The sequence below is a fragment of the Motacilla alba genome, chromosome 1 (assembly GCF_015832195.1).
Source record: "Motacilla alba alba isolate MOTALB_02 chromosome 1, Motacilla_alba_V1.0_pri, whole genome shotgun sequence".
In the NCBI taxonomy this organism is placed as follows: Eukaryota; Metazoa; Chordata; class Aves; order Passeriformes; family Motacillidae; genus Motacilla; species Motacilla alba.
Genome location: NC_052016.1, coordinates 54360539 through 54384352, shown reverse-complemented (window position 1 = coordinate 54384352; position 23814 = coordinate 54360539). Strand labels below are relative to the sequence as shown.

The window sequence follows — 23814 nt, the reverse complement described above, 5'->3', positions numbered from 1 at the left end:
AGTAACTGCAGTTCTTGATAAAATTGGCCATTCCTGAAAACTGTAGGATAACATAGGAGTTACTGTCATCCCCTCAGAAATATTTTGGATGGTGACAGGGAGAGCTCAGATGGGCTTCACTGCGGTTAGCATGGGGCAAGCTGCGCCCTTTTTTCATTGCATTATGTGCACTCTGCTTTTCCAGAGCATCTCATATTTCACTCTGCTGTAGCTGTAGCAGTGGCACCTCAGTAATACCCAGGTGTTGCTCACCCTGGGATCAGGAGTAGTAAATAGTGCCCCAGAAAGTGGAGCAGCACTGTACCCATGTGGTTTGGTTTCTTACACCAAGTGCAGCATTGAGTTGTTGGCACTGAGAATCCATCTCAGTGCTAGGTGGCTGAGATTTCCAAAGCGAGCAGAGGCAGCTGCAGTTTCCCCTGAGCCACCTGCATTTTCCCTTTGGGACATCTGGAGGCTGCCATGTTGCTTGTGGTGGCAGGAAGCTGTGGCAGGCTGGGAGACCAGCTGAGTGCTGGGGGAAAGCGAGCCCAGCAGCCTTGCCCCCACCCCGTTCTTTAGGAAGTAGTATTTGGCAGAGTTGCCCAAGGCAGCTCCACCCCTCCCAGGCTAGGGTTTGTGACTGCTACTGGGACTTGCTGAGGGCTTGGGCTTGGGCAGGGATGATGAGGATTTGCTCTGCAAGGGTGGAGAGAGTGAGGAACCAGAGGACCTCATTTTGGAGAGACTCTGAAGAGAGGCAGAGGCTTATGGCTTTTTATGTTTTGCTTTGTTAACATGAAGTTCCACTTCCGACCTGTGGTTATTATCTGGCTTTTGTGATCTGCCAGTGGGTATTACAAAGATATCCTGAAAGTAGAAAAAAGTCCCTCATTTTGCCAAATAAAGGGAAATTTAAATTTTTTTTTTTTAGACCTGTTACTTGTTCTGGGGTGTTCTGAGTTAATTCAGAAAATACGTAGGGATTTATTTAGGACTTATTAATATCTATACATCTAAAAGAAGCAGAGAATATGAATACTCCTTCACTATACACTACATGTTTGCAGTTCCAGTTCAGATAGTGAAGGAAAGAAGGGACAGTGTAAGAGCATCATCCAGCCATCCCCAAGTATCAAGTCACCAAAAAACTAGCAATTTTCTGGTTTTAGCATGTTTGCATTTTTATATGAGTGATAAGATTATTTCTGCAAAGGAAGTACATTTCCCTGCAAACTCCTCCCCTCTGCCATTCAGAAATATGTTAGCTGATTTGGACGTGGAAATGAATTAGAGGAGAGAACGAAGGAAATCCTTGAGGCTGAGGAACAGATTTGAGAATCGTGACATCCGCTTGTCATTTCCAGTCCTGCCCTATGCTTCTACATGACTTAAGTGCTTTGTGTCTGTTCCTTATCTGTGAAATGTGGATATTACCAAGGTGAACTCGCTAATCTTGGTGAGGCATATTGCTGAGAGGGAAAGCTTTATGCTTTATCATTGATTGTGATAAGCAGGCTTTCAAGGATCAGGTTAAATGAAGCAAACCTGCAATAAAGGCCTTAGAAAATAGATGGCTAAATTTTCTTTGTATCTATACAGCCTGATCTCTTAATGTGCTTTTATAGGTGTATTTGGTAGTTAGAACACCACAATTGCTTTGGTGTCCACAGATCCCAAGGGGGAAATTATATAAATCTTTTTCCCAATTTTTAAAACTTCTAAAATTAGTGTTTTGCCACAGCAGTTTGTGTTGCTAATGGGGGTTGCTTTTGCTATGTCACAGGGCACAGTAATATCATTTTTCTTTACTAAAATGCACAGTGTTTCCTGCATCTATTTTGTGAGCTTATACTGGTGTAGTGCAGTGGTATTCCTTTAGGTAGTCCCCCTCAGAAGCAGTGCTTTGCAAATTTTTCAACTGTGGCTCCACACACTTTTTTTTGGAGGGAAAGAAGGGGAAAAGAAAAGGGAGGTTATCCTCCAAGCAGCTAAAACTTATGTAAATGTTGGCCATGGTTGTATTGCACTGATTGCTTCTGCTTTGCTTGTGTATATAAGTGTAATTTAAGCAGGTTTTTTTTGCAGTTGTTTCATAGATTGTACTTTGCTCACTTGCTGGCCCCTGGTCGAATTGCCCTTGGTATTCTAGGGATAGATAATCAATGCATTTATGTGGGGTTTTCTCAAAGGCTAATTAAAAAGAAAAGATGTTAGTGGCAGAGGAGGCAGAGGGATGTAAAGAAAAATAATATAGTGCAATTTGCATTTAATTACAAAGGAATAGATGGAAATTATCTTGAATTGGACTGGTTTAATAATTCCTGTTTGTTTGTGATTGAAGGTGCAATTACTGAAAGTGTGCTTTCTTCTTCAGTAAAAGCAGTCATTTCCATGGTAGCTATTGCTGTGGTATCACTGTTAGAAATTGTCACTGTTGGATCAATAGGGGATCACTGGGCTCTCTTGAAACTTCAGAATCTTTTTATAAAACCTAGAAAGAAAGCAATAAATAAATTTTCTCTGGGATACTTTATTTATCCAGTGTTTCATAATCTTTGTGCCTGTTGCAACAGTTTGCAAAAAACCCTGAAGTATTGATCATGTCCATGAAACATAAAACAAGCTTTTAACCTTATTTAGTATTGGTGATAAATGAACTTTATTAATGCTCTCCCAGCTGCTATTTATCAACAAGAAAAAGTGCAGTGGTTACTTTTTATCATGTACCTAGGTGGAGACATGTCCAGGCTTTTACTCTGTTAGGTCAAGGTAGTAAAATAATTTATAGCGACTAGGTCACAATCCCTTGGCCCTTTTTATGTTTGGTGGCTTGTATAAACTGAAAAGCCACTTCTAATATTACTGCTGAGTTCCTAAGATTTGGCAGTTACTGTCTTATACAGAAATAATAGCTGTTTAATAGTCACCAATTATAATATGTTATGTAGCTGTCATTGCTAGTGAAAGAAATTTGTACATTTTTATATAGACCCCTAAATGTATGCAGAAATGTATATTCTTGATTGAAACAAAAAGATACCTACATGACCTAGCACAAGTATTGTGATAGTTTCAAGCCTTGTCATTTGCAGAAGAGCACGACTGATTACCCATCAAAACTTTTCACTGAGAAGATGTAGAAATTGTGTTCTGAAACTTCTCAGCCTACTCAGGTTTTCCTTGTAACTTATTCTCAGTCAGAATCATCATCTGTTTAATTTATCACACCTTTCAATAAGTTGCATTTGGAAATTAATGTGCATTTTTGTAAAGACATTATTAGATTTTGATTATCTGTTTTCTCTGGGTTAGAAAAAGGCAGTAGTAGTTAGCAAAATTATATTTCAGCCAAGCAGCGCAAGCATAAAGAGGTAACAGAAGAAGTATTGCAACTTAACTGTGTAGCTAAGGAAAACAAACAAATCTCCGCCCCCCCTTCCCAAAAAAAAGAGGAAAAAAAAAGAAAAAAAGCAGAAGCATAGTCAGGATGCTCTTTTCCCTGGGGAAGAGGAATGCTGGGGATCTTTGTCTAAGAGGCACCTACTTGTGACTTCCCAGAAGATTGCCATGTAGGGAAAACTTTTCAGGAGAGAAGTGTCCCCTTATACTTTGGTACTTGTCTGTATGTGCATGTTATGGAACATCATTGCATTTGGAACTTAAAGGTTAAATTTCGAACATCCAAATAGGTAACAGTAGGGGTTGAAATGCAGATTAGTGGTCAGGGAACCTCAGCAATGTACACAGTCATCAAGACCTTTATAAAGTGGGGATTTTAATTAGGGAGTTTATTGGCTAAAAACATTGACAAAAAAAATCACTCAGAGCTTGTTTTTCCTTTGCTATCATGGCCCTCAAAAGTGTCCCAACAGCAGGAGGATGACCAGCAGCAGTTTCTTTTGGGTCAGACTTGTAGTTTGGGCTTTCTCTGCAGCAGAGAATGGGGTCAGAGGGGGTGCAGAGGTCAGAGAATGGGGTATAGAGGATGAAGGATTTTTCATGGTTGGTGTAACTGCACCAGCAAAAGTCCTGCCATGCAATTTCAGGTACTGGCAATTTCTTTGCCATATCACTGATGAAAGTTGCATCCACATAAGCAACATTTTATCAGTGCTGTGCAATTCAGATCTTGTGCTCCTTGAGTAGCACTTCCTCTGAAATCAGTTCTGAGTGCTGAATTTATCAAAAGTACACTGTGGTCTGAGTAATAGCTGGAGAACCGGGCTCTGGAGACTAAACTAAGATTTCAGTGATTAAACACCTGATGCTGATGTTGCTTACCTTGGTTATTAATGAGTACAGGGAAGGCCAATAGCAGTCATGTGCCATTAAATGGAACGGAGTTGTACCAGTGCCAAGCTGAGCTGAGTGAGATCATGATCGAGTCCTTGAAGTTGTTGTCGCTGGATTGGGAAATCAGTCTGGGCCCAGGCATGGGAGGGGTTTGGTCTGGCTGGGCACAGACTCTGTGGTGTCATTGTTTATGTGGGAGCAGCCTGGGAGAGCTCCCACTGTAGCCTGTTGGGTGTGGTCAGGGGGTCCTGGAGAACACAGCATTAACAGCACACCTGAACGTGGCACCTGGAGTTGAGCCCAACTAAAAATAGCTGTCAAATGAAGTGAGGGGCAGCTATCAAAGACAGCTGCACACCGGTGGAAAAACCTCATGGTGAAGCTGCACATTTCTGGAGCAGGAGCTAGGGACCAAGCAGGGTTGTCCACAGCACTGGGGAACATAGTTGTAGCTCCATCTAAACCCACCTGCAATCCAGTTTGACACCTGGTTCCTGCCTGTAGTGCTGCCTGGCTGGTCACGCAGTAGGCTTGGCTGATACTCTTGTTTAGGGGCTCAACTTGATTCCTGGAATATAAAAGATCCTGCACTGCTGGAGATGTCATGACAGGCTTCCCTTTCACCCCAGGGGCTGCTTCTGGATGGCCCAAGCCTCCCATAGGTCCTATGCCATACTTGCATGATGCGTGGCATGTGGAGATTCCTTTGGGCATTTGAAATGCCACTGGGTGCTTATGTTCAGGCAACAAAATTTCATTCTAGATTTCTCCTGGCTATGGTGACAGCTTTATTATCTAGTTAATGAACAGACAGCTCCTTTGCAGAATTGAAATTTAAATGCAGGAATCTGCAGCTAAGAGTGACATATTGAAAGGGAGCAATAGCAAATATAAGTGTAACCTGGATTGAAGTAAATGTTCATTTTAAATGGATGTATTTGTAGATACAGTGCTGTCAGGAATAAGGAAAGCAATTGAAATACAATGATTTAACTAGTTTGCTGTTTTAGGAATTTAGTTATCCAGATAAAATGAATTCATTTGCATCAGCACAAACAAGCAGAGCTGTTTGCATTTAGAGTCTCAGAAGATACCTTACTGAGGATACAGCCTAAAAGGCAAGATTAATAATCTTGATTGCTAGTATTGGTGAGCCTGTGCTGTTGCTAGACTAGCAGGTATGACTTTCAGAAAATACAGTGTGGATTAATCTTAGACCTTAACTTCTCAGAAATCTCAAAATTTGAGATTTTTGACCAGCCTCGAAATTTTTGACCAGCACTTAAAATGCATGAGCCAGTGCATGAGGTTTTGATTTTCATCCTATATGGAGTGCCATGTGTATCTCTAGACATGTGTAGATGTTCCCAGTAATAATTGCACAACATCAACCTGCTTTCACTTATAAAAGATTCATTAGGAGAAGGTAATTTGAGGTCAGCAGTGGTGCACCAGTATAAAGCCAGTCATAGGTGGAGTACAATTGTTTCCTCAGAATTTTTTCCTTGATGTCAAGAATCACACTTACGCTTAAGTGACTGCAATACTGGAGCCTATGAGTTGTGTACTGGGTATTTTTATTCCTGCTACTAAGTGGTCACTTGATCAGGTCCTGCTTGAGCAGGCCACTTAGAGGAACGTGAGATTATCAGCCTGGTTTCCCCTGGTTTTTGCAGTGACAGGATTATGTTTTCTCTTTTAGTATTTTTCAGTGCAGTTTATACATCTAAGACTAAAACCACACATCCTTCAGCATTATTTGTTGTAAGCAGAGATTAATCTGGCTGTCATTTGGATCACTACTTAAGGTGGAGTCCTGCAGAATGCAAGCAGTCCTCTGCAAATGTTATTGCTCAAGATAAGGGTGTAAGCAGCAGATTATGAGATGACGTGTGACGTGTCCTTCCTCAGTCTAAAAGTACAGGATCATGGTATGAACTTTGCCTGACTGGTTATGCAGAGAGTGTGCTCACATTTGTAGCTCTTATGGACGAGACTTTGCGAAACAAAAACATAAAATGACTCTCATGAGCTCCTTTCTCAGTCACTGCATATGTGGAGACCCTTTACCTGTGTCTGATTCTGAGGTAAGAACCTTATTTAACCTGTGACTTTGCTGCTCAGTCTTGGAGGGGCTGTGCTTAAGGGGCAGCTTTGCTGAAGCTGTGTTAATGCACCAGCTGGGCAGTGACTCTCTGCTTCATTAAATGTACTGTTAGAACTGATCCTGAACACAAATCTGTAGAGAACCTGAAGTTCTTGCTGGAATGACAGGTATAGAAACAATTTTTTTTAAAGTACTCTATTTAGAATAAATTTCATGCTGTAAGTGAAATAATTGAATGTAGAGCAATATACTTAGGAATATTTGAAAAGTACAATTTTCATAATTGCAGTAATCATGTTAAAATATTGACTGTTTAGTAACTGCTTACTGGCTGAAGTGCTTTCATACCATGGAATTAATCTTAAACTGTCTTTCAAACAAAAAGCTGTTTCGTGAGGCTTAAAAAAGAATCATTGAATTTCTAGTGGCCTGGCTGAAAATGACAGGTGGACAAGAAGGTGACAGGAGAGAAATCCTCTGGCACCGACATCATTGCAAAAGGCTGCTTCTGGGCTGCATGTTTGCTTTGGTTATGCAATATCTGGAATGCCTTCATCTAGTCTGGAAGAAATGAACAAAATATAGTTAGAGAGAGACAAAATGATGCTTTTCTTTTTTGGAATACTTACTAGCTTTCTCTCTTTTCTGTTTTTATGAAAGAACTGGGAAAAGCCAAGAAACACCAAGAAATCAGAAATTTGAGGGAAAAGTGAGCATAAATTTTTGTGTGCAGATTTTTTTTCTGAAAATTTGCAAGGATTTTGCTAGAAAAAAATTACAACAGTATTACTTCAAATGCATTGAAGTGCTTAAAAATGTTCCCTCTTCCAAGTATTTCAGCGGAGGTTATTTTATTTCCAAACTTGTAATACCACTGCAGTTGTGATACTTGAAGGCATTAACCTCTGTGAGCCAGATGTGGTGTTAAATAGGAAAAATATGCTCATTTTCTGAGCTTCCTATCTCAGCCCATCATTTTTTCCTGTGTTTGTGCTATAATATATCTCCAATATAATCTGCATGACTTGAACCTCCCAGAGCTATGGGAAGCAAGCTTCTCCCTTCCAAACTGGACAAGCTTGCTCACCTAATTCACTCCTGGCTGCAGAATCTCTCATCTGACCAAGTGGCATTGTGGGAGTGATGAGTGGTAGGAGGGAGTGTGACTGCCCAGTCTGGCATCAGCTTACAGTTACATGGATCTGCAAGCAGTCAAAATGCAGCCTTGCTCTTTGTTTTCATCTGTTTTCAACAGAGGTGAAACAGAGAAATATTATAGAATGGGTTGGCTTGGAAGGGACCTTAAAGATCATCCAGTTCGAGCTCACCAGCCATGGACAGGGACACCTTTCACTAGACCATGTTGCCCAGAGCCCCATCCAGCCTGGCCTTGGACAATACCAGGGTTGGAGCAGGCGCAGCTTCCCTGGGCAACCTCTTCTGGTGCCTCACCACCTCATGGTCAAGAAAGTCTTCACAATATGTAATCTAAACCCACCTTCTTTTAATTTAAAATTGTTGCCCCTTGTTCTGTTTCTACAAGCCTTGGTAAAAAGTCCAAAAACACAGTTGAGCTCTTTTTACTGGTGTTACCTGTAATATCCAACTTGTGCATAGAAACAAGTCCTGTGAGCACAGAGCTATCTTTCTAAGATACTATTCCATGAGTTCAGTGTTAGGATAGGACCTACCTGTACTGCTGAGGTAATAGGTGAGTTTTTAGTGTTATTAGTCTGGTTTGACAAAGAGGTACTGATTGTTGGGTGTTTACCTTACTCAGCACAAGCATCATGATGTCTCTGCTTTGCAAAGTTATCTCTTCCTGAATTGTTGATTGCATTCATTGTATTTATGGTAACTCCTTCTGTTTTAGACACATTAAGTTGATCTGACACACGACAAACTCACAAATGATTAACTGTCAGAAAATTCTGTGGCTTATTTGACTTGTTCACATTTGAAAAGGTTGTTTCTGATGACCACTGGAAGAGGTCCACATCCCAGGAGGAAGAAAAGGCAGACTCACAAAAGGTCACACCCAGGAAATGGGGCTCTGGAAAAAGATCCCGGCCCAGACCTCTCTCAGACTATGGCCAAATGTCGATCCGAAGTTTCTCTATACCAGAAGATGCAGTTGCAGTGGAGTCTCAGAACACAGACTGCACAGATGGAGAAAATCAGCTGGGACTGGCATCCGTTGGGTCTGTGGTCCAAAGCAATACTGTAGGCTACCACAGAGGGAGGAAAAGAAGACCCATCTCTGTTATAGGTGGGGTCAATTTCTATGGAGATGATCAAGTAGAAGAGACAGAAAATCTGCTGACACAAGTAAGATAAACAGATGTGCTCTGCAAACTGCCAAAGACCCTTTCACTTCCTTGTCTCTATCTTCAGCCTAGAAAATAGAATGGATGCTTCCTTCTCTTCCTTCCCTTTTGTCAAGCTGACATCATGTACTTAGACTACTGCTTTCCTGGTCACTAATTACTTTGTCTTCTTGCTAAAAATACAGCATGGAACAAACCTGATACTGACTTTGGGATAATCTTTTCTGTATTGCAAATTAATCTGATTTCTTGGCATGGTCATTATGTTTTATGTTGGTCTATAAGGGCTTATTTGTGTGTAAGACAGATGTGTGTTTAGTCTCCTTATAGAGGGCCTGAGGAACAGAATAGTACAATCAAACAGAATAATAACACATTATTTATTGGTCATTTCAAATTTTCCAAAAGCAAGCCTGTTCAAAAACTGTGGCATTAAAAGTGGTGTTCAGAATCTTGGTTTTGGCATAGCAAAGATACTTAAAACTAATTAAGACAGTGCTTGAGAAAATTTGTGATCAATTGAAAAATTAATGAAATTAAGAATTTAAGAAAACTGACAACATGAATACAATGTCTGTCCATGTACTACTAAATTGATCAGATGAAACAAAGGTAGGAAACCTATAAGCAAGCAGTGTGTATTTGAGTAGTACCTATATTTGCCGTCTCTGTTGGCTTAAGTAAAAGAGTGAGAAATTAAAAACTTATGAAAGGTGAAATTGCTCCTTTCTCCCTGGAGATAGTGCTGAGCAACTACAATGAGTAGAGGAACTTACTGTTCTGTTAGTGGTCATGGCCCCACCTTGCACTTGATTGCAGAGCTTCAGCTTTTGTAAGACTGCACTCATCAGGTGTTTTCTACTTTCTCTGGAAGCTGGAGGACTTCTGCCTAAAGCAATTGTCAAGCTGATAAAGCAACAGAAAAAAGAATTGGTATTTGCATCCTCAAAAAATTTGATTCTGGTGGTCATTAATGAAATTTGAGTCCTGTTAGTCTTTCTCAAGCCACTTCATCTCCTGCTGGGAAGTTTACTGATAGTGCTGAAACAATGTCAGGACTTCCAGTTTCCTGTGAAAAACATTTTGTAACATGAACGCTGTTATTGTGTATTACATATTTTTTCTTTATTAGTCCCTGATGAAAAAATACATCTTAATGCAAAACTCCAGCTGAAGCCAATGAACCTTTTACCCAGGCAAACACCTTTGTTTTAAATCATATATAATTAATATATATTAAAATTAATTCTATCTCTTACCTTGGAAGGGGAAAACAAAAAAAAAAAAAAGAAGGAAAATTATTGTTGTAAATTCCAGGCCATCTTACTCAAGAATAATAGATGGATTTCAAGAGATAGTAAGTATGGGCAACTTACTGTAATGTGTAAGGGATTAAACACTCTCCAGGGCCTTCATTTAGTGCTGACACATATTGATCTCTTTTCTAACCTTGTTCACATCAGTTTAATAGTGAAGGAACATGCATCAAGGCAGCTATTTGAATTGACTCTTTCCATGCTCTGGTGCTGCCATAAGAGCTTGCTTGGAGCACGTTGCTGGATCACTGTGGTCAAGACCAAAACGATGGAGCATTCCTAATGTTATTAAACTAAATTATGGCCTTCCCAGGCCAATTTCCCAGGATAGTCACACATCCATGTCTGTCTGGGGGAAGGATTTGAACTGAAGCCTTATAAGAAAATTTTAGTTGCACAGAAACAAATAGCTTTTTTTGCTTACACAGCCAGTTATTTGCATACAGTAGTTGCCATCACTTTTATTAGCTATTTGATACAACAAATCAGACTTTTTGTGGTGAAGGATCCTGGTATACTGATAAGGCACTTAGGAAATGAGGTTTAAAGATGAGTTTGTAGATGAATCATATTCTGTACACATTGAGGTTTTTGGCAGTCATAATAAAAGTAAACTTTTAGCTGGAATGTGAAAAAGGGCTCATCAAGCAGGCATATATGCACTAAGAGTATTTTATGTGGGGCTCTCAAAGACTGCTCCTCACACTGGTGATTTTTTTTTTTTAAGCTTTGAAAACCCTTGGGAATATTTGAAAAGTACAAAGCTAATTCCTCTACATTGTGTTTTGTTTTGGTCTGACAGCTTAGGTGTGAGAAAACATTTTCAAACAATACTGTCATGGGTTTCGTAACAGAGTGTCAAGAGATCGTTCATTAAAAACCATCCCTGATGTTTCAGATTACTTGATAGAAGAACAGTAACAGCTGAACAATAAGAGAAGCTGTAAAGATGAGTTTCTCTGAAGTTCATGTGCTGAAGCCTGGCTATTTAATGTTGAATGCTTATGCAAGATCATTCAGCCTGGCTATTGTGGCGTTGTTCATGGACAACGTAAAATCAGACTCAATTTGCAAATAAAAAGGGGTAGGTTTTCTAATCATAATTTAAGAAATGAATGATTTATCCAAAGAAAATGGCTTTGAGATAATGTTAATAATAAACTTAGTATTACATCTTTCTTACAAGACTCCTGGGAACTCAAAACAGAGCATCATTTAGACAATTATTATTGTCTTGTTTATTTTACTGGCAAGCAATACATTTAACTAATGAAAGCAGAAATTTACCACCTCTGCAGAAAACCTGTTCTAGTGTTTTACAATCCTCATCCTAGAAAGCCTTTTAATGAATCTAAATTGACCTTCCTTCAGTTGAAAGCTATTCTCCCTTGTCCTCTCACTACATGCCACTGTAAAAAGTCACCCTTCATCTTTCTTGTAGACCTCCTTGGGTACTGAAAGGCCATAGCGAGGTCTCCCTGGAGCCTTGTCTTCTCCAGGCTGAACAACCCCAGCTCTCTCAGCCCAGTCTTCATAGGAGAGGTGCTCCCGCCTTCTGATTGTCTTCAAAAAGAGTATTACAAGATGAAAATTACAGAGCATGTCTGACCACAACAGAAGGCTAAGGAGTTTTCAATGTAACAAAGAACTGTAATGTAATAAAACTTGTTCTGTGATGCTGGTGGACATGGTATGCAGTGTTTAAGCAATGTCACTTCAACACAGGAGATATTACTGCCCAGGTAATTACCTGGACTATCTGGAGAAACCTTACTTCATACCTGAGCATTTCTCAGTTGGACTTGCCTGTAGCTTTTCTAATACTGGATTTTCCTGTTTCCTCGGTAGCCTGTGGCACGGCCACCTGTTCCAGCACACAAGGTGCCCCCGTACAAGGCTGTTTCAGCCCGGTTCCGGCCACTCACCTTCTCACAAAGCACCCCCATCGGCCTGGACCGGGTGGGACGGAGGCGGCAGATGAGAACATCTAATGGTAAGATGAGTATTTTTAACTTTGTAGATCAGAAAGCCACACTCCAGACTAAGCAAGAGTTAGAATATAATATGGAGGAGAAAAGAGTGCAAACCAACTCAGTGACAAAGTAATTCCCAGATAAGTTGCTTTGTTTTGTGAGTTTCTTACTAGTAGCTGCTGTTCTCATGTAAAACCTTTTTTTCGCGTCTACTCTTTGACATTACTATGGTTTATTGTTCTGTACCACTTACATGCCTGTATTCTTCACTCTCTTAGTCATATACTTGCCTAAAGTCAATAGATTATGAAGGAAGTAAGTTCTGATATGCTTGAGTTCGTACCTGAACGCTACCCACACCACACCTGTATTTTTAATTTTCTGTTTGCAGTGCATTCAGCTTTACATAGATAGGCAAGCCTTAAATAATTAAGTGGCTTGCTGGTGAGTGTAGTCCAGCCAGAACTCTGGTACATGAGGGACAGGTTCTTGGTAAAAATTGCCTTTTTTGGAAGCACTGCGCTCTAACAGGCTCACTGATGCGTCCTGTGTAATTTTGTTGTAATTGCTTACTCTTAGCATGCAATGCTCTCTGGAGTTAATAGAAGTAGTCTATTAACTCGTCTAGATGTAGTGGAACATTTCTCCACAGGTGGGTCCAGGAGAACCTGGGTTAACATCATTTGTGTTCCTTCAGATGGTGGCAAGATTTGGAAATAAAAGCAAAATTCTCACTTTGTATCTTTCACTGTTAATAGTGAGCAAAGCACTGTTGGGAACCTTCACCCCGAATCATGGAATCAAGGCTTCCCATGGCTGAAGTAGGAAACTTAACAAATAGCATTTTCGATGTTTATTAAAATTACGTGTATGTTTACAAGTCAATACTTGGCTTCTATGGTTCTTAGCTAAGTTTTAGCTACAGTGATATCCAAAATCTGCCAAAAATACTTCAGCTGCAAATTAGTTTATGTAAGAACGTGTTAAAACTGAATTCTTCTGTTTTGAATAGAATGTGTCAGTTTTTTTCAGGAGGTGCTCTTCAAGAAGCTGACTTGAGAATTTCTAACTATGGCTGTAAGAGGGACTTATCCACTGAGATGAGCTCAGTTGGTTGGAGCATGGTATTGATAATGCCTAGGATGTGGGTTTGATCCCCATATGGGCCATTCACTTAAGGGTTGGACTTGATGATCTTGGGGGGTCCCTTCCAACTCAGAATAGTCTGTGATTCTGAGATACATTATTGTGCTGGTTTAGACAGCTGGTTTAGGGAACTAAACTCCAAATAAGCCACTCTCTTTCCCCCTGCTCCTTTCAGTCATGGAGGGACATTAAGGAGAAATTACAAGATAACAATTTACTAAAATTGCAATGACATCAGCAGTGTTAATAACAAAAATTATGCAAAAAGAAGGTGCCCTACCCACAAAAAACAGCATTTACCACTGTGAAAAAAAAATCCAGGTCTTCCTGAAGACAGTGCCTGCTGTGGTCTCCACACAAAAGCAATATAATTACTGTTCCTGTATCTGGGCCACGTGGTATTTGAGACACAAAGGCAATATGTCAAGGAGAGTGTTCTCCCTCACCTCAGTCAGACAACAACAAAGGAGTAGGGCAAGCAAACCCCTTGGAAGCAATCATCGTGTTGTGCCACAGCGCTGCCTCAGACCACTCCGCTTTGCTGGTTTGATTCTGCACAGCTGCCTCTGGCACTGATGCTGCTCTACCCAGCTTGGCTCAGTCCCACATGGCTGCCTCCAGCACCGGTGCTGCTCCACTTGGGCTCTTCTGGAGCTTGGGCTCTGTGTAGCTCAGCTGGGCTCAGCTCTGTGCCGCTGCCTCTCTCTGTTGCTTTTTGTTCCCTTGGAGTGGCATCTCAGACTCATCGTTGTTGTCCTTCAGCACCGTGTCTTAAAGCTGAGACCTGAAGGGATGGGAAAGGGACTGACAGTGGCGGAGAGGGGCTGGATCTGCTTGGCCAATCCCAATACCTTCTCCCTGGAGAGATCCAGCAAGATGGCAAACTTTGGTTTCCATTGCCTGCCTACTCCTGCCAAAACTACGCCCCCAGCGATGAATGTGGGTGGTATGGAATAAACAGTGCTAAAAGCTCTATCCCCTCTTCTCTTTAACCAGGGCAATTATATATACTTTATTTGTATTTTTCTTTTAATTTATATTGTAGTAGAATATTGGGAACTACTTTAAAACCTATATCTGGAGTGTGTTCTGCTGTATGCTTCTTAGTACACTTAATGATCCAGATCAGGCACTGAGGTAAATTAGATATTGAATGCGGTGAGTCTTGCTTGAGATTATGTGGTGTCTCAGTCCCTGATTCCAGAGGGATCACTCACAGGTCTTCCATGATGTAATTCGTGAAAAAAAGAGGCTCTTTTGTTATCACAGGGTAGGGATTATTTTTGGTTATCCTTTCCAGTTGATGTTTGGAAACCACATGAAATAGTATTAGTTACCTAGACAACTGCCTGAGAGCAGTATCTCTGCAGGTATTTAGGTTTTGAATTACTGATCTCCTAAACTTAAACATCAGGATGACAAATACACAAACCAAGATTTCTGACACTTTTCAGGACAGTGAAGCCAAAGCAACCTTGATTATGTTAGATGTGACTTTTATGAGACCTTACAATAAACACAGAAGTGGAGCAAGAAAAGTTTCTGAAGTCAAAACTCTGAAGGCAAGTGAGGAAGATCATAGACTTCACAGTTTGAAAGCAGTTGCAAAGATCTGTTTGGTAGCTCCAAAAAAAAAAAAAATACTAAAGTGGCTAGTGTCACAAATTCTGATCTCTTTTCTTTTTTCTCTTAAATCACAAGGCACTTCCTTGTCTTTGAACATGTGAGAGTTTTTTGTTTGCTCATGCACAGTGAAATTTGATAGCACAAAAGCCCTTTATTATAGAAAGTAATTCTAAACCCAAGCACTGAAAACCAATGATATCTTATTTTAGTTACTTGCTAAAGCCTAATATATTATATGCTTTCTTCTTCTAGCAATGGCAGATAAAAGTGGAGATGCAAATTTTTAGAAAAACGGGTGTTACGAGACAACAAATCATCATCTGTAGGAAAGAGAGTAAGAATCACACAGCACACAAGAAACTGCCCTTGAGACTTACATTGCCACTCTTATGCTTGAAGGGTTACAAGTTTTAAATTGCATTAAACAGGCTGTCTATTTGTCACTGCAGTGCAATTTTTGTAAGCATCTGAAAAACTAACCCATCTTTTTTTGCATATTTCTGTGTGGGACTAGAATTTGGCCTGTGTGGAGCACAGCTTAGGAATGACTCAGGAGAGTGGTTGGTTTTCTTAAAGAGAGTGGAATCAGATGTTCAGTGTCTGCACGAATGATGTGGGAAGGGAGGTATAAAATGAAATGGTAATTCTTGCTGGTGTGCTGAATTATTCACGGTAGTAAAAGTGAGACATGAGGCACTGCACTGGCGTCAGGTGTTGGTAAAGCCAAGGTAATGCATGTGGAGGAGGAAAAGAGCCTGATGTGCTTACAGAAGGACGGACTTTGAGCTGGATATTGCCATTCAGGAAAAGATCTTGCAATCTTAACAGACATTTACAGAGTCAGTGCAGTGCATAGTAACAGTCAAAACAGTAAATAAAAGGGCAGGAGTTTGTAGGAAATGAATAGAGAACAAAACAGAAGGCCCAATTGTGCCACTCGTGTGTGTGGGGGCCATCTCCCCATTCCTTTCCATCCCAAAAGGCATTTTTTACAGGGGACAATATAGAGAAAAGTAGAAGGACAAGAAAATCGACTCAGTGTGTGTCTCTGGGAGGAGTGATTAATGTGGCTTGGGCTCTGGAACATGGAAAAAAAGGACAATAGGAGAATAAAAGTCTGTTTGGCATAGGAAAAATGAACAGATAATAGTTATTGTTTCCAATAATTTAAGAACTAAAGGGCACCAAATGAAATCACCAGAGAGCAAGCTCAAAATAAAAGATAGTTTTCACAGTCTGTAAAATTAAACTATAAAACTAATTGCTACACATGGTATTTCACATCCCAACAGTTTAAAAAACTCAGAAAGTGGTTTGAAAAATCCAGTTCATTAAACACAAAGATATAATTTCTGCCCCAGGAGGGATCTGACTGATCTGGAAGATAACTGGAATTTAGAAAAGTACATCAGAAAAATGCCATCACACGCCTCATCTATTTTTATGTTCTTTCCTGGCTGCTGTCAGAGAAGTGGTTGGGGGTGACCTGTGGTCTGCCTCAGGATGGAGGGTTCTATGATACCAGGGTGTTTCTAGAACTGAATTTTCTTGAGGTGGATAAACTAGCTTTTAGTATTTTAGTAAGTGCTACCCACAGCCTTTTTAGAGTGCCCTGCACAATGGCTAAGCCAGCTCAGCATGCATTTGGACAAGGTCACTGTGGACTGCCACTACAAAGGACAGCCTGTGACTCCTCCTGTCCCTGGCTGATCTACAAGGAAATGAAACCACCACCACCTCACCCCCAATGAGCACTTTTGCGGTGGTTCAGTTTGCCAGATGTGCCCGTCAAAGGAGGCAGCGCAAACCCCCCTCCATCCGAGCAGCATCCCACGGTGGCAATAGGTTAGTCATTGGGCAAAAGCACACAGTCTGGTCCTTTCTGCAAAAATCAGACCAAAAGGGTTTCGAGTTGTTTTTCAGAGGTTGTTTTTTTAAAGTGTCTTGTAAAAGAGCTGTGTGGGGTTTGATCTGGTTTTCCTTTGGCAGTTGAACTGTTTTTCCCCGATGGGTAGGGGTTTGACATGGCAAAGATCTTGTGATCTGGCTGATTAAAAAAGTGTGAAATTTTCATTTGCAAGTCCTAGAATCATCAGCATTTCAGTGTCACCACTGTTGCTTTTGTTTACCAGCTTGCTTTTTTTAATGGTTTATGCCAAGAAAAATGCTGTGTGTGAAGATCTTATGTAGTAGCTTTTTTTTTATTGTGCTATCCAACTAGAGTCCTTGCAGCAAGAAATAATAGGGAAGTTTGAGATATTCAGAAGATGATTTCTGTCAGTCTCCCGTGGAGTGCAGCACAAGTAGGATTTTTGCAGAAAGACAACATTAATATTTCAGGGTGATGTTTGGCCTTCTATGTCTGAGGCAGTGCTGGGGAAAACCATGTGATTTTAGTGGGTGTTGAGAAGTTGCTGTATGCAGAAATGCCTCCAGGGTTTTGTGAGCACATCCCTGCAGGAGGCAGTCCCCAGTTACAGGACAGGCTCAGCTGAGCAACAGTTTTCAGCTAAAAAAGAAGCCAGTAAGTTTTTGGGGCTTTCCAAACTGTAGGTGTAGCACTGTGTGCAGACATAGGTTGCAGCAGGCTTTGCACTCTCCTGACGGGAACAGCTCCTGCCTTTGCTTCGAGTGCATGGCCTGATCCAGCTTCACGGCGGGAGGACACAGATGCAAGGGTGAATGCTGGTTGTGTTGGGTGAATGAATGAGGTTGTTCTCTGGCTGGGTCAGACCCAGAGAAAGATGGATGGCTTGAGTCCTTTCCTGCTTCATTCCCTATTTCATAGAGCAGCTGAATTATGTTTGTAGTTTCAGTGAGAAAATGTCTCCCTCCTCTCTATTTTCCTGGGAGCAGTCTGCCGCAGCCTTAACACTTGTGCTGCTTGTGCCCTAAGAAATGATACAGCATGTGCCTGTGAAGCCAGAGAAATTGTGCAAAAAATACCTTAATTGTATACTTCTTCTGGAATTTTAACTGGCATATTATGACAAAGATAGACCGATACTCTGAACAGTGTTGTAACTCAAGGAACTCCCAACTCCCATCCAAATAGTCTCTCCCTCTGGATTGCAGTCATTTGAATATAGATTGAAATCGCGTAGCTGCTTTAATGGAAAACAAATGCACTCCCTGGCTTGCTGTGTTTGTGATGTTCAGGCTCTGTGGGAGCGGTCTGGGCGGCTGCAGGCGCAGCGCGGCCAGGGCCAGGCAGCCAGGTTTTTGTTTCTTTTCTGGAACTTCCTCCCTAAGGGCACCCCATGATGTCAGAGAGCCGGGAGCTCGCGGCAGGCAGGCTGAGCGGCTGAGTGCGCTGCTGGCAGTTCCCAGCCAGGCTCGGCCTCAGAGGCACCGCCGGGAGCTGAAGGCAGCTGACAGCCTGTTCCTCTGAGCTGCGCGTAGCTCAGAGCCTCTTGTGATCCTCCACCAGCCCTGTAGGACTGAGCATCATCACCTGTTAGAGGTCTGACGGCAGCATGGTTGCCAGGGGGGCAATGGCACGTTTTTGGAGTCTGGAAAGCCTTCAGATGGGTACGTGTGAGTAGAACATGCTCGCTCTTGCTTTTTTCATGATGTTTTTTGATTGAACTGGTAAATAGTGGCAGTCAGGGGACCTGATTCTGATGACACTTACTCTGTATCATCAATGGAAACCTACAGTACTGGTGAAAAGCTGTTAGAAGATCAGCATCAATTCCAGGCTGTCTTAAGTTTTTCGCATCCCGTTGGTGCAACTGGAAAAACACACCCCTCCCTCTGGTATTTCTGTCTGTATACAGTACAGGAAAAGATGCAGAATGCAAGATTTCACTTGATTCTACCCAACAAAGTCAATGTAAGCTTGTTGATTTGGTACAGAGTAACAATCAGCTTTCTGTCCCAAAATTGTAGTTCTTTTTTGTCTGGAGTCAAATGAATTAGGTTATTTTGATATGCCATTATTACTGGAACAGCCCCACAGGCAGTACGGATAGTGCAGTGGAAATGTATAAAGGATCACTGCTGGGATTAATTTTTTGGATGTTGTTTTATAAGATAAAAAATGATTCAATGAAATATTTATTTGCACATTTTTTAATAAAGCATTTTCAGTAAGTTTCACAAGATGTATTTTAAAAGTTTATCAGTGCTCAGATTAATGAGTTTGCGGGGAAAAAAAGTCTTGATTTTTTAAATAGGTGTTCTGCATCCTTCTTGCTTAAGCAGATTATACTGTTAATGTGAATGTCTATTTAAAATGCTGGGGAGTAGAACAGAATAGCCATGTTCTGTTGTATCAAGACTATGCCATATTTTTCCATTTTTAATGGAAAGAAAAATTTTGCAAGTTTTTTATTGAATCTGCATGGTGATCTGCTTTGATCTCTCTGGCAAATTAATGCTCAGATGAGTGAAGATGCTGGTGATGGTATGTGTGCCCTAAGGAGGGGGTTGCAGTATTTCTCCCTATAAGGTAAATAGCAGATGGCAGCAGAGTGCCTGGTGGTAGTAGGTGTGTGGAGTAAAGCCAGGAGTTGTCTGCTTGCGACTCTTACCCATCCAGAGCCCAAAGCTCAGCAGACAGGCACTGCCCAGGACTGAAGCAGAGTAGAGAAAAGGCAGTGTCAGGATCCTGCTGCTCGGCCTTGCTGCTTGTTGGAATTGGCAGGTTCAATAATTCTGCTTAAATGTCCCTTTTCAGCCACTCAGGAGTACGAGTTGCTCTGTTGACTCTGTGGCACCTTACCTGGGACTCACTAACCTTTAGCAAAGAAGTTCAGGGCTAGCAACCTATTCTGAATTTCACTTTTTACTTTTTAATGCATTTTTGAGCATTGTATGATCTTCAGAATCTAGTTCACAGCTTGGGCTTGCCATAAGAATAAATCTTTAAGAATAAATTAACAAGGACCAGAGAGTGCACTCAAGCACGGAGCCGCTAGTCATGAATGCTTCTTGATCCTGAGTGCTTTGAACATTACAGGCGGCTTTCAGAGGCAGACCCACTTGGACAGAGTCCAGCACTGAGCAGTGTGGGTGTCAGACAGTCAGACTGGTTCCTGAGGTCAGCCTCCAGTTGTCTTCCTCTGCCAGTGGTGATCGCCAAAAGGATCTGTCACCCAGTGGTGTACCCCAAAGGGGTTTTATAGTGTTATAGAGTAACAGTGTTTCTTATGTGCTTGTGTAATAAGATGAAACCCAATTTAGCCCTGACCTCTCTCTTTATACAAAGCTGCCTCCTTGGCCAGAAAATGTACAACTGTCAAACCAAGAAACTGTTGTGATTTGGGAAAATTAGAACAGGTTTTTGTAGGGCCATTCCACCATGCCCAATCTGGGCTCCATGTCCCCTTGAGCCTTGCTGCTGGCAGAACCTCCCCAGTTCATGGGAGAGGCGGCAGCAGCCAGCGCAGAGCTGGGGCTGCACACGGGCTGCCCTCCCCTCTCACGAGTGGGTGGGCACAGAACCATTGGGTCCTTATGTCCTTGCAGGGGATGTGACGGTGTGGGAGCACCTGGCCTGGGGCTGACTGTGTCCCCACTGACTGCTGGGGACTGCTAGGGCTCTCACATCTGCTGTCTGGGAAATGACATTGGGGCTTTCCTTCTGATGCAGGTCATTTAAGGTTTCCTCTGATAACAAATAAGTAAGGAATCGTTGTAGTTCTGGGTTTTTTGTGTACGAAAGTTTTATCAGCTGCTAAATGAGAAATTCTAAAAATGAGTAAAATGCATTTAATGACGGAAAGGTGGTTTTCCTGAGAGCTCTGCTACCCTCCACTCCTGCTGTGACTGTTTTATTCGTGACAACAAAGGCAGTTTCTCAGCAATTCCTCTTGCATTGTTGTCTTTCTTTGAATCATAAAAATGATGAAGCAAACAGCTGTTGCACTTTTGTTTTAGTTGCTGCAGATGGTGGGACTGAATCTTCAGCCTTAGTGGATGACAATGGCAGTGAGGAAGATTACAGCTACGAGGAGCTCTGCCAAGCTGCTCCCAGGTACCTGCAGCCCGGAGGGGAACAGCTAGCAATTAATGAGGTAATGTCCACGGCTTTGCATTGCTGGAATGATGGCACAGGGAGGGCAGCGACAGGGGTGGGGGATGTGGAGGGATGTTTTCCACAGTCTGAGATTTCATAGTCATAAAAAATTCAATGGCAATAGCTAGTTTCTTTGTGAGGGATTTTTGTTTCTCAGTGGTGAATACTTTTTGTGGGTAAAACTTTGTTTTGTACACTCTTTTACTAGCATTATTGTGATTATTGCAGTTTTTCAGTAAATTGTGATTCCTTCTATAACCCCTCCTAGTGTTTCCAGGAAGGGAGTGGGGGAAAGGGGATAGTTTGAGTGGGTTTAATTTTCCCTCTGGGTTTTAAACCATCACAGACTGTAACTGTTAACCTATGGAACTGCTCTGGAGCAGGATTCTAATTGTTTTCACTAATGAGAATATGCATAGATTTCTGAAAATTTGAAATTTTAGTTTTATCCTAAACAGGATAAACAGGAGTAATAGTAACAGGAGTAATAGTAGGCAATCTAGTGACCTATATTGATATCTTAGTAGTTTATAACTTCATAGTTTATCTCCCGTCCTTTCCAATCTCATTTTCTTCCTATCTTAGCTGATAAGCGATGGCACCGTCGTCTATGCAGAGGCTCTCTGGGACCATGTCACTATGGATGATCAAGAGCTGGGCTTCAAAGCTGGAGATGTCATTAGAGTTCTAGAAGCTTCCAACAAAGACTGGTGGTGGGGAAGAAATGAGGACAAGGAGGCCTGGTTTCCAGCTAGCTTTGTCAGGGTGAGTAACTCTTTTGCTTCTTGCTTATGCACTATTGCAAGATTCCTAGCAGAGTGCAACAGTTGTTCTAGCATTACATTTCATACCTGATCCTCAGCATGTTTATAGCTGAACCTCAGTGGTAACTCCTAAGTAGTTCACAAGGAAAAAAGCAGTAGAGAATCACACCCTTTGCTCCTCTGACAGCTTTTACTCTGTCTTCTTTATTTGGTCCCTTTGTAACCCAAGGAGTTTCTCGAACAGAGAGAACAAGAGCAGGAAGCTCAACCAGAAAGTCATCAATGTATACAGAGATGACACAACAGTTCTCATAAGGGCAGGGGAGAGGTATGCTGCAGGGATTTCTTGGTAAAATAGGGCTTAGTTTGTTATCAAGGACATTGTGTAGAAATCTGGTTCACAGTCTGAACTCCGCAGTCAGAACTCACCCAGATTAATGACAGTATAACTCTCAGATGGTAGAAAATTGAAATATGTTTTAGAAAATAATCTGAACTGCCTTTTGAGAACCTGCAGTGAAACTTGGACCACACTGCATGAAGTACTACATACACAAAGTGCAGCAGGTGGTTCCTCCCTTTCCCCTTCCTAGATCTCTGGGCAACCTGGGCAATCAGACAGAAGTCAGAAAAGGAGGTGCTGCTGTCTACATCATACAGATGGGGCACAGGGAAACTATTTAAAAGTGGTTGAGTGTCTGCTTTTGTAATTTTTACCCCTGTGCTAACTTGGCCAAACACATTAACTATTAGTAAGGGTCAGAAATAAGCTTAACTCTGAAAAGTACATGGACAGCACAACATGGTCTCTCTCAAATACTGTGAGTGGAAGTCATGTATTTAACCAGACAGAAATCTCAACACTTTATTTGAATATGCAGCAAGTACAATGAGATAAATCCTGTTGTGAAGCCCCATCTGTAAGATAAGCATGAGAACATGTCTGTATCCACTCTCCTCTTAGGTGTAAGAAGTTTATAACAGTTTTACCACATATTGTAAAACTTTCTGCTTCACTCTAATTGCTTTGTTTGTTCTGGCTGCAGCTGCGAGTTAATCAGGAAGAAGTGCCAGAAAATTGTTGTAATATCCAGGACGAAGAACAAGATTCAGATATTAGCAAGCATCGCCAGAAAATAGCTGAAAACAGGGATCAGATGAGAACCAACGTTATACAGGAAATTATGAAAACAGAACGAGTTTATATCAAGCATCTCAAGGACATCTGTGAGGTACATGCTTTAACCTGAGGATGTTCTGCTGACCTAATGAGAACAAATCAGTTCCATATCAGTTGAAACCACAGTGGTTTCTTATATCAAAATACTCCCAGTTGTGCTTCTGACGCTGTTGATCAGATTCTTCGTTTCCTCTTATGGCTTTCCTCTCTGATGACTGCCATGAGCCATTGCTTCCTTTCTTTTAAAAAAACTTCCATTTTTGACAGTGAAAAAGTGCCTCTCTGACTGCTATTTACATAATAAATGAGAGAAGGAAGTCCAGTCTATTTAGAGGTTTTTGCCACTGTATAGAAAACTTTGGGTAACTGCAGTAAAATAATTTGCAGTTCAGTTACAAAACTTCTTGGAAATAACTTGGAAAGAGTATTTGCTAAATGATTTTTCTCCCTGTTTTCTCAAGTGAGGAGATTTTTACTGAATGCTTAGGAGTTATGAAGAAATGAAGTGTGTTTTAGATCTACCTTGCTTGTTTGAACCATAAAATGGGGGTGGTTTTCTGCTTTTTTTCTCAATATTTGTTGGAGGCTCACACTTGGACAAGAAGCTTTTTAATACTTTTCACTGAAGTTTGCCTATTCTGACATGAGTTACGATTCATTTGACCTGTATTTGACTTGTCTTTGTGGTTTGCATCTGGAATGGTGCTAAGCAACCTACAAAAATATTCTTTACAGCCTTAGTTTGCTAGGTCTGTCCTTGTATTTGTCATACTGTCATTCTTTAGTCCACCACTTACCATTAGATTATTGAATTCACAGCAAAGTAGACAAGGCAGCAGTAGGTTTTTATTTGTTTTGGTTTTTTTGGGGTTGGTTTTTTTTTTCCCATTTTTAGATCAGGCCTTTTTCTTGAAGAGAGAAAAAAGGGAGAGAAAGGGCAAAAATCGGTTACTAACTGGCTAATTTTAAAACATTAAATGTAAATTTTGTAATTTATATTCATTACTTAAGTTAGTAAGATTGATTGTGTGCATGAAAGATTAGGGAAGAATTTGTACGCTCTGCTGGGCTGCTGCCA

At 41.2% G+C, this 23814-nt stretch overlaps 1 protein-coding gene across 7 annotated transcripts in view; it reads left to right on the top strand.

Annotated features, from left to right (window-relative positions):
* Window positions 1-23814, top strand: part of SPATA13 (spermatogenesis associated 13) — a 147468-nt gene that overhangs the window by 108980 nt on the left and 14674 nt on the right. For 4 of the 7 annotated variants that reach the window (XM_038127683.1, XM_038127711.1, XM_038127702.1 and 1 more), the window contains exons 3-7: window positions 8348-8710; window positions 11874-12018; window positions 20654-20790; window positions 21378-21557; window positions 22603-22788. In XM_038127683.1, the coding sequence (XP_037983611.1) occupies window positions 8348-8710; window positions 11874-12018; window positions 20654-20790; window positions 21378-21557; window positions 22603-22788 (1011 nt within the window). Of the gene's footprint in view, window positions 1-1143; window positions 6363-8347; window positions 8711-11873; window positions 12019-12075; window positions 18302-20653; window positions 20791-21377; window positions 21558-22602; window positions 22789-23814 lie in introns of those variants that run through there. The other 3 variants (XM_038127730.1, XM_038127720.1, XM_038127741.1) reach the window with 3 other exon arrangements.